Source organism: Henckelia pumila, chromosome 2 (genome assembly GCF_033568475.1).
Source record: "Henckelia pumila isolate YLH828 chromosome 2, ASM3356847v2, whole genome shotgun sequence".
Classification (NCBI taxonomy): domain Eukaryota; kingdom Viridiplantae; phylum Streptophyta; class Magnoliopsida; order Lamiales; family Gesneriaceae; genus Henckelia; species Henckelia pumila.
In genome coordinates this window covers 33,533,050-33,543,428 of record NC_133121.1, presented here as the reverse complement: position 1 = coordinate 33,543,428, position 10,379 = coordinate 33,533,050, and the positions used below count along the sequence as shown (strand labels likewise).

The following is a 10,379-nucleotide window of genomic DNA, read 5'->3' as shown; positions in this document are numbered from 1 at the left end:
ATAAACAATATATTAGAATTTCAACATCTTAATATCTTATGACTTAATATTACAAATCTATTACATTTTATTCTACTTCACTCGCATTTCCTCCCGTCATAGTTCCGGATGTTCCTTCGGTATCATCTTGGTCTTCTTCACCACTTTGAATATGTTGTGTTCGAGTAGCGGCTTTTGACCAATCATTGAGCAAACATTGGGCTTTCAAATTTTCTGGCCTTAAGCTAGAACGTCTCTCGTCCAATGTATTTCCTCCAATACTAAATGCTTGCTCCACTGCAACTGTTGAAACCGGACAAGCTAGAATTTCTTTTGCCATTATAGCCAAAATTGGATATATTTGTGTTTTTTGCGACCACCATCTCAAAATGTCGAAGTTTTTCTCATCTGTATCACTAAAATCAAAAGTAGTGGTAAAATAATTCTCAAGTTCCTGACTGGAACTTGAGGATCCTCGTGGACGTTTCGTCCGTTCCCTTAATAAAAGTTGTGCTTTAGTAAGTTTAGAAGTAACATTACTAGTTGTAGTGGATTGTGTTTCATGTGAAACAATTTGTCCACCATATTTGATGTTATATTCATTATAAATATCAAGTAAATGAGTTTTAATATTAAACAAAATCAATGAGATAGAAGGAATCGTTTCCGCAATAGGCTCCAAAGATTCATAATATAATGTTAACATGTCGCTTAAGCCATCTAATTTAAGTCTAGGATCTAAAACAAAAGCACATAAAAAAATTTCAGGAATGAGCAAAAAATATTTTTCCCATTTTGCTTTCATGACGAGAATACACTGAGATAAAGCACTATCATTAGAATTAACATGTTCATGAAAAATAAAAGCAATGTTGCAACAATGTGTTAAAACTAAATGCGAAGTAGGGTAATAAACACCGGATAATTGGTCATTAGCATCATTAAAAACTTTTAAAATTTCACAAATACTAGTGCATATGTTCCATTGATTTGAAAACAAATAAATATCACGAGCTTGAACAAATTGATGAAAAAATGTACATAATAAATCTTTATATTCAAAAGAAGATAATAACAATTTATATGTTGAATTCCAACGAGTTGGAACGTCTCGTGCAAACCGCTTAGGCTTCATACCATTTACTCTACAAAATTTTTCCCATAGCTTCATAACTTGGGGGTGCGTCCATAAATAATGAATAGCGTTTCTAATTGGTTGAATATGTGTGCCTAAATTTTTTAGCCCATCTTGAACACACAAATTTAAAATATGACATGTGCATCTAATATGAAAAAATTTGCCACCTAGTGATGGTTTACATATTTCAATAAGCTCACTAATACTAGAAGTATTTGCACTAGCATTATCAAAAGACATTGAAAAAACATTGGTAGTTAGACCATATTCTTTTAAAATAACAAATATAAGTTGCGAAATATTTTGTGCCGTGTGTGATTCGTTGAAACATCTATATGCAAGCAACCTTTTTTGAATGTTCCAATTATTATCAATCCAATGACATGTAATACCCATATATGAACAACTTTGCCAATGATCACTCCAAATATCGGAACACAAAGAAACTTTATTATTCAAACTATAAAATTCCTTAATTAATTCTTTCTTTTGATCAACGACTAACTTTTTCATTGTGCGTTTGAGACCATTTCTTGGAATACGTCTAATAGAAGGATTTGCACTTGTAGAAAGCCAATTTTCAAAAGATAATTTATCGCTAAAACTAAAAGAAAGTTGTTCAACCGCACAAAATTTAGCCGTTTCTTCTCTAAATCTAGCTTCGTTATATTTAAATAGTTGAGTTCATTACCCGATTGAGAAGAGAATGCCGGAATTTGAGTTTGACCACGATCAATACCAATTTCCACCGGATGATTTTTCTCGATATGCCGCGTCAAAGTTTCATAACCACCTCCTTGTTTAAATTTGTAACATTTTGAACAATATTTGCATTTGGCTTGCAAATCACCGGAGGGAAGCGTCACCTTGTCGAAGTGTTTGGTGAAGATATCGGATGTCGGGCGAGGCACCGCTCGAGTTTGTCTTTGAGAGGCCGCCGGATCGTTCATACTTTCTTGACTTGCATGATGACGTGGTGGTGGTGGTGGTTGTTCAACTTCTTGTCTTTGTTGCGCCTCTTGTCGAATTTCTTGAATTTCATCATCGGAATATTCAAGATCAAATCCATCGACATTGAATTGAGGATACTCGACCTCGGGTAGTATGATGCTCTCTTTTTTTCCTTTTCCTTTGTCACCCCTACGACTTGATCCCGCTCCGAACATTTGTAATTGTATAAATATGAAAATAAACCAATAATCGAAACTTGATATTTTTGATAATTCAAGAAATTAAAAGGAATTGAGAATAGAGAGAATTGTGTAAACAAAATGAAAGGAGGTTGGGGGTATTTATAGATCACAAATAGGTTTTAAAAAATAAAAAAAAAATCCGGTTGACCCGGCGGGTCCGGCGGGCCGACCCGCCGGGTCGGGCGGGTTTCAACGGCCACAAAATCGTGGCCGTTGATCTCAACGGCCACGAAATCGTGGCCGTTGAGAGATCCAACGGCCACTTGCTAGTGGCCGTTGGATCATCTGGCGCCCCGATGGGCGCCACGTGTCCAACCCGCCGGTTTGCCGATTTTCCTAAGGGAAAATCGGGACCGGACCGCCTAGTGGCCAGTTCGGTCCCGGTTCTGGGTCGGGCCCGTTGACCCGGTTAACCGGCCCATTGACCACGGGCCGTTTCCGGGCCGGGTCCGGGCCCAACCCGGCCCTTGGCCAGGTCTACCTTGGGTTGCTTCAAATCGAGTTCAACCAGCTTATCATAAGTGCCGATATGGCGGGTATGTTATAACAAGCTGATCGGATCAAAGTATCCAATCGAATCACAGGATGTATGCAAGCTCAAACTCAACTATGGGCTGCTATTCAAGGGCCAATTATGCGTGTCATAGAAAAACTACTGGTTTCTCAAAAACAAGAAATACAGCCACCGGTTGTAAAATAATATGTTGAGGATTCTAATACTCAAGAAACAAGCGCTAATCTATCATCAGCTTTTGATGATCTAGATAAAACAACAATTGATGAGGATAACTCATCAAGTCAACCCTCCGCCTCTGGCGTAAAAGAGGAAGAGATCAATCTTAGGCCCCACACTGACAAGAGAAAATCTAAGATTGATACTAACCCAGCTGTAATTTCTCCATTTTAGGTTTATCAACAAAGATGGGAGAAATTAAGTACAAGAAGTGAAATCAACCCGATCACTTGCAGGGTTGATGTTGCAGGAATATATCCAAGGGTTTGACTAAAAAACAATGTCAATCCTAAGGATGTAAAGCTATGGTATGAATTTGGGGCTCTAGCCTCAGTTTATACAACTTCACCAGGCTTCCAAGAAATATCACAACTACCAAAATGGATTCAGGAAGCAGTCCAAGAAACATGGGCAAATAATGATCATTTGTCCAGAGGAGATGTACTCGAGTTATACTTCTTTAGTGCTGCTCCAGAACCAACATGGAAAGGATCACACGAGCCCTTTCATTTCATCAAGCTAAGGAGACCTGACATGAATAATCAAAGATTTATCAAGGATCCTATATCTGAAGAAATACCATTGGTGTACACCTTTGGAGAAAATGAAATTTCAACCAGAAGGGCATGAGGTATTTGGGTTTGTCTCACCGAGATGGATAAGATCAAGTTTCCGTTCAAATTTTATCAAAATTATGTGAACGGATCATTCCTGTTAAACACAATGACAGGAAAAACTACGGCTTTTGAGGAAGAACTCTTCGAAAAGAAGCGAAACTTTTTGTGGAACAACAAGCTGCCGGGGAGTAAAGAAAATTGCCGAAAATTTTGTAACATGGCTCATATCGGAAGATAGTCAGAGAATATCTGCCCAGAATGTCCAAACCAGAAGGAGCCAGAATTCGAAAAAACCTTCAAACCCCGAACGGATCGAAAAGATTTTTCCGAGACAAACAAAGGTGGACAGGGACCACCAAAACCGCGTTTTCCCAGGGGCCCACTGCAAAAGCAAAAGATGCCCCGACAACAATAAAGAAGGCATGTGAGGAGAATAAATCCAAAAGAAAAAGTCAAGCATGTGACTCCTCCACTAGTAAAAGATGTCATCGGGCATGTGACTCCCACTAGCAAAAGATGTCATCAATAATGACATAAAAAATTCAAGACAGCTGTAAGATTCCCTAAAGTTTCTCGGTGAAACGAGTGGAACTTCGGCTATAAATATAGGATTTTAAGGAAGCTGAAGACATCGATCATTTCCTTCAGTTTTCTTACAAATAAAACGTTGTAATATTTCTCTTTCTATTGTATTAAGTTTTACTTTTATGTATTTCAAGAACAAGGCTACTATGAGTAGCTAAACTAGTTATCTCCTCCTCTTCAAAGGAGGTTGATTTATGTAATAATATGTTGTCTGAATAAATTTCCGAAGCTCTTTCTATCATGTTATTTTATTTAAAAAATTAAGCTTTTACTATACGCCCTAAGGTAGAAAACGAAATAGGGTTGTGCTAGCTGCTGCTGAAGGAGTCTGTGTCAGAAAAAATCGGTTGCGATCGCGTGGTTTGGTTGTGAGGAACAACCTGTAAAACTCGGTGGATATAACCCGAAAACAGTGTGGTCAAAGAGGTATTCTGCTTTAATTTACTGACGGAAGCATGATGGGATTAAGCCTTTAAATTCTAAATAGGAAAATAAAGGGTAGAATGTACATTATTTAGTTTAGGACAAATTCAAGAAACTATTTAATGAATCAGGGATATATTTGGAACATGAAAAGTGAAAGGGATATAATACGGAAAATGAAAAAGATACAGGAATATATTTAGAAATTGTCCCTACAATTCGAGGTTCTCCTAATTTTTGGTAGAGTATATCTCTTGTGATATGCGATTAATTCGATCATTTGCAAAAAAAAATTAATAATTTCAACATAAAAAGATAATATTTTTTTCTGAATCAAATTATGTTGAAAATTCATCTCACAAAATCACTCTCGGTGACAATATTATAAAAGTGTTTGTATTTGATGAATTCCCGTTTGACTTGTTATTACAAGGGTCTTGGCAAAACACGGCATAGCTAGTTCTCCGAGTACAATAGCATTGTAAGTTGGTAAAAATAAATTAGGGTCACCACTAGAATAACACAAAAACTCCTCAAACATCAATTTTGTGATATTAATATCTTGTTTGACACGAAATAATATTATTTTTATATTAAAAGTATTAATTTTCATTATAAATGTAGGCCGATCGATCCGTCTTACAGAACTAGATCCATAAAACTAGTAGAATAATATACATACCATTTGGTTTCATATATTATTAATCAATGTATAACTTATCTTATCCAATCTTATGTTCTTCTTGTCATATTATTTATCAATCTATTAATTATTTATCTTACATCAATCAAATCATTAAATTTAAATTACTATATTAACCTTTATAAATAATATTATTTATATTTTATTAATTGTTAAAAAGACAAAAATGGTAATTTATCATTTTTTCTAAAATTTAATCAATCACATCAAAAAAATTATAATCTATCAATCAAAATAAATATTATATCAACTATCATTTATAATTTATTTTTTTATTATATTATATTACTTATATTTGTATTATTTATCTTATCACTCAAACCATACAGTAGGGGTGTAAACAAATCGAGCCGGCTTTATAAATATTTGATTCGTATTCGAACTTATCGAACTTAAGCTAAACCCACATGTTCGAACCTTTTTCCAAGCTGAACTTGAATCAATTATTTTGTTCGATAATTCGCAAATTGTTTGTGAACCTTAATATTTTATTAATAATGATATAATAAATATATGTACATTTTAAAAAAATTCAGACATTTTTAGCTTTTGAACAAAGTTTTTGAATTTTGATATCTAAACAATAGTTCGAATAGATACGAATATTTCGAGTCAAACTTGAACTTCATTTCGAATCGAGCTCGAACCCGATATTTAAAATTTTCAAACTTCAAATCGAACTTCAATATACTTAATTTGAACCAAACTCAAGCCCTTATTTTTTACTATTATTCCGCTTTATTCAGTTCATTTGAACCCCTTCCTAATTTAGACATCGAGCTGGAAACACCAGCGCTTGTATGTGTATATTGTCCCAAGTAAAACCAGGACTTAGAAAAAGGTCCGAAATTCAAGTACATAAAAAAACAAACAATTAAGTTGTCATAAATAGCCAGGACAAAAACATCAATTTGAAATCCACGAAAAACTTCAGTATCCTTTTTTTGGGTGTGGAGAAGTAAAATAGAACAAAGTTTTTCCTAGTTAGGCCTAAGCAGCTTGTCTGTTCCTCTTCTTGACTCCAGACTTGGCAACCTTAAGGCTTCTGCTCACCACACTCAATCTTGCAAGGGCAGCCTTCTTTAGATCAGGCCGGTAATGGTTATCTGCCACCTGTAGTAAGAGATTCAATTACTATACAACCAGGGGTTGAATTCATGATTTCGTATTTATGTAAACCTTGGTAACACAGCATTATGAACATTTTTGTTAGATCATGGCCATCATATATCTAATCTAGGCAGCTCTTATTTGATTAAATTCCCCAATGGTCGCCAAAATAGAATCAGTGGCTAACATAATTCAGTCATGTACTAAAATATACGAGGATTTCCGCTGCCGAATAATGCGTAGACCCAGAAAAGGGTTATGCAGAGATAATAACACACCCATTAACTTGTGTAATACCAAAAAATCAAGGGCTATACTTGGTCGTCACGCACTTCTGCAAATTGCAATATAATACATAGTAAAGCAGAGATTAACCTATCTATTTGACTAGTGGAATGCTGAAAATTTTGAATGCACTCCATAGTATTTTTCCATGACAGATACTTGGAAAATCAGAAACAGAAAAAAACAATTATTAAAACTGCATCCAGAAAAGAGCACAACAGCAGTGGGATACCTGATTCGATACAGCCTTGGCCATGCGGCTGAATTCTTTCTTCATGAGAGACTTGTTAAGCAAACGTGCAGGCTTGTTGTGTTTCTTAGTCTTCGTAGTTGCAAACAACACCGATTGATCCTTGCCTGGTTGAATGGTCACGGTTTTCTTATTCGCCAACCCTACAAATTATAAAAATGTCTAAAGGGGAGAAAATCCAAGTATAATCATCAAAATATAAATGCATCAATAAAACAGTTCTCAAGATGATAACCCAGTCAACTGTATGGTTAAGAACCACAACATAACCAAGTTGTAAATTTCAGAAACGGAAAAAGAGAGAATTTAAAAGTTCAAAAGCAAGATCTTTGACAAAGTAACCAAGAAACTACATTATAATACATTCTTCCACCAAAAATCAACCTAGACAGAATAAAACCTTGAAACCACACACAAAAAAAAAAAGAAAGAAAAGAAACAGAAACAGAAAATGAAAATGAAATCCAGCATACCCGCAGATATATGTATCAGAGTTATAAGGAGACAATAAAAATAATCTCAGTTGTCCGTTCATCTCACTTACACTTTACAGACTACAAAAGTTGCAAAAAGGATTCCAATTCATCTACTAAACAGAAGCCACCAAATTGACCACAAAAAGGTATTTGCAGGAACATGGGAAAAAATTGAATTTTTCTCAACATTTTCCCAGATCAGAAAACACATTTCTGCAACTAAACTGAATAACAATTCGAATAGAACAAAGCTAGAAAAAGCCGCAATCTAATACTGAAAATAGTTTTTTTTTTAAAAAAAAATCAAAAACTAACCAGAGTATTTGTAGGAGTGAACATTGAACAGATTATTGGGCTCCTTGCTAAATTTCACGCCAGCCGTTCCATTCCCAAATTCCTTTACCAGGAAACAGTTATTCTTTTTCACGATCTCCCATATCAGCTGGCTAGGAACTGTCGTCATTTCTAACACGGAGAAATCCTAAATCAAACAGAAAAACATGAATTACGCGCATACATGTAAAAGAACAAAAAAGTTCATGGGAGCTGAGATTTACCTCCCGAGAGAATTGGTTCTAGGGTTTAACTGAGACGGCTCCCAGATTCTCACTTTGGAAGGAAAATGGAGTCACCGAATAAATACATGAATTTAAACCCTAATAAAGTAGATACATGCAATGACGAAACTAGCCCTATGCCCTTATTTACATTTTGGTCCTAATAATATTTATTGCTTTGAATTTAATTTATTATATAATCTGACAATTTGTTTGTTTGTTTTGTTTTTGCTCTAGAGCAATCACTATGAATTTAATATTATATAATCACAGATACTGAAATTTTGTTTTTTCCGTTATTTTTGGATATACAGTATGTATAGTATTATATAAGTGCAAATTGCTCAAAAATCTCCAATGCAAACATGTTTTGCTCTGCACTCCCTAGCCATTTTTTGTACCACATTTTTTGTTAATTTGTACCACATCTTGTATGGTTTTGTACCACATCTTGTATTGTTTTGAATCACATTTTATGACTAGGGACCCCAAAACGAAACATGTTTGTATTTGGGGATTTTTGAGCAAATTGTCCATTATATAATCTATTATATTTATAATGTGAGTTGAATTGTGAATTTATTCATACGTTTCTATTACATATTACATATATATATATATAAATATGTGAGTTCATTTGTGAATTTACTTAACTATCATTTTTCCATTATTAAATAATTAATGTGTTTTTTTCTTTCAATAATTTATTTATGTAAATCTTTATTTAACTAATTTATTTAAAAAGTATATCATGCGCTCTTTCAAATATAAAAAAAATACTATTAATATTCTCTTAAAAAATTTTACTATACTTTCTAATTTATTTTATTCGATTCTATAATTCACATATTAACAAGTACATGGATTACTAATAAAACTCTTATAAGATTGTATATGAATACTTAAAATAAAAAAGTTGCATAATGTACTTTAATTTTTCTAATCTATCTAATATCTACTTTATTATTATTACTAACATATGAATAAAAATTGTGAATTAACTTAAATATTTTTATTTTTTACACATTATTTTTCTGTTATAAACTTTCATATTTTTGCATCTACTATTTATTATTATATTATTACACATACATAAATATGTAAGTTAATTTGTGAATTTACTTGACTACCATTTTCTCATTAATATTAAATAACTAATGTGTTTTTCTCTTTTAATAATTTATTTATGTGCCTCTCATTTAACTAATTTATTTAAAAAGTATATCATACACTTATTTATTTAAAAATTATATCATGCATTCTTTCAAATATAGAAAAATATTAATATTATCTTCAATTTTTTTACCATACTTTCTAATTTATTTTATTCGATATTATAATTCAAATATGAACAAGTACATGGAATACTAATAATACTCTTATAATATAGTATATGAATTCTTAAAATAAAAAATTGTATAGTGCACTTTAATTTTTTTAATCTATCTAATATCTATTTTATTTTAATTTTTACAATCTATCTAATATCTATTTTATTACTACTATAAACATATGAGTAACAATTGTGAATTAAATTAAATATTTTTATTTTTTATAAACTATTTTTCTATTGTACACTTTCATATTTTTGCATCTAAAATTTATTATTTTCTCTTTTTCTTATTTGATATTTATTATTTTCTCTTTTTTTATTTGATTTATTTTTCCTACAAATATATTTAATCATTTATTGCACACTATTTTTCTGTTAATATTACAAGATAATCATAAAACCGAACGCTTGTCTCTTTATCAAAAACTATAGCTGATGGTAATTGTGCTACTTAAATATTTTAAACCGTACAAAAAGTAGTCTCTTTATTCTACTCGTGGCAATTAGCCACAAATTATATGTTTAAATAAAATTTTATGTCTTTTTCTGATCTTCTAATTTTCTAATTTCTTTATTCTACTTGTAGTTCTAACCATAAATTATATGTTTAAATTATATATTTCAATAAAAATATCAACTATATCATATTCATGTGTTTTGGTTTTCAATATATAAATTGATAAGCACAGACGATATACAAATCTACTTCAACAATCTTATCTTTGACTATTAAAGCTCCTAGCAAGCAACACACTATGATAATCAATATTGAAAATTTTGGAAAAGATTATTTTCTCATATAAAAACTTTTTCAAACTTTACAAAAAATACAATAATTATTTATAAAAAAACAGTAGCACAAGAAATATTCTGAATTTGATCAAACTTTCTTTGCATGATGGATCCAAGACTTGAGATAAACAATAAATGTTTGAGTCTTTGAAGATGATTTATTTCAAAAATGGTGATGACAATAAATTCTTCTGTACGATCCAAT

At 32.3% G+C, this 10,379-nt stretch overlaps 1 protein-coding gene across 1 annotated transcript; it reads right to left on the bottom strand.

The window, feature by feature from the left end:
* Positions 1–6,230: 6,230 nt before the first annotated feature.
* LOC140883552 (large ribosomal subunit protein eL28z-like) lies at positions 6,231–8,108 on the bottom strand. The gene is made up of 4 exons (XM_073290072.1): positions 8,050–8,108; positions 7,808–7,973; positions 6,999–7,159; positions 6,231–6,484 (listed from the first exon to the last, which is right to left on the bottom strand). The coding sequence occupies exons 2-4, from the start codon at positions 7,953–7,955 to the stop codon at positions 6,362–6,364; spliced, it is 432 nt and encodes a 143-aa protein (XP_073146173.1). The 5' UTR covers positions 7,956–7,973; positions 8,050–8,108; the 3' UTR covers positions 6,231–6,361.
* Between the last annotated feature and the right edge of the window lie 2,271 nt (positions 8,109–10,379).

Excerpts from the sequence above, each read along its gene's own strand:
- LOC140883552 (XM_073290072.1), bottom strand. The coding sequence starts at position 7,955 with ATGACGACAGTTCCTAGCCAGCTGATATGGGAGATCGTGAAAAAGAAT. Across the intron at positions 7,160-7,807 it reads TCACTCCTACAAATACTCTG|GGTTGGCGAATAAGAAAACC; the intron begins GTTAGTTTTTGA and ends TATAATTTGTAG. Across the intron at positions 6,485-6,998 it reads CCAAGGCTGTATCGAATCAG|GTGGCAGATAACCATTACCG; the intron begins GTATCCCACTGC and ends CTCTTACTACAG.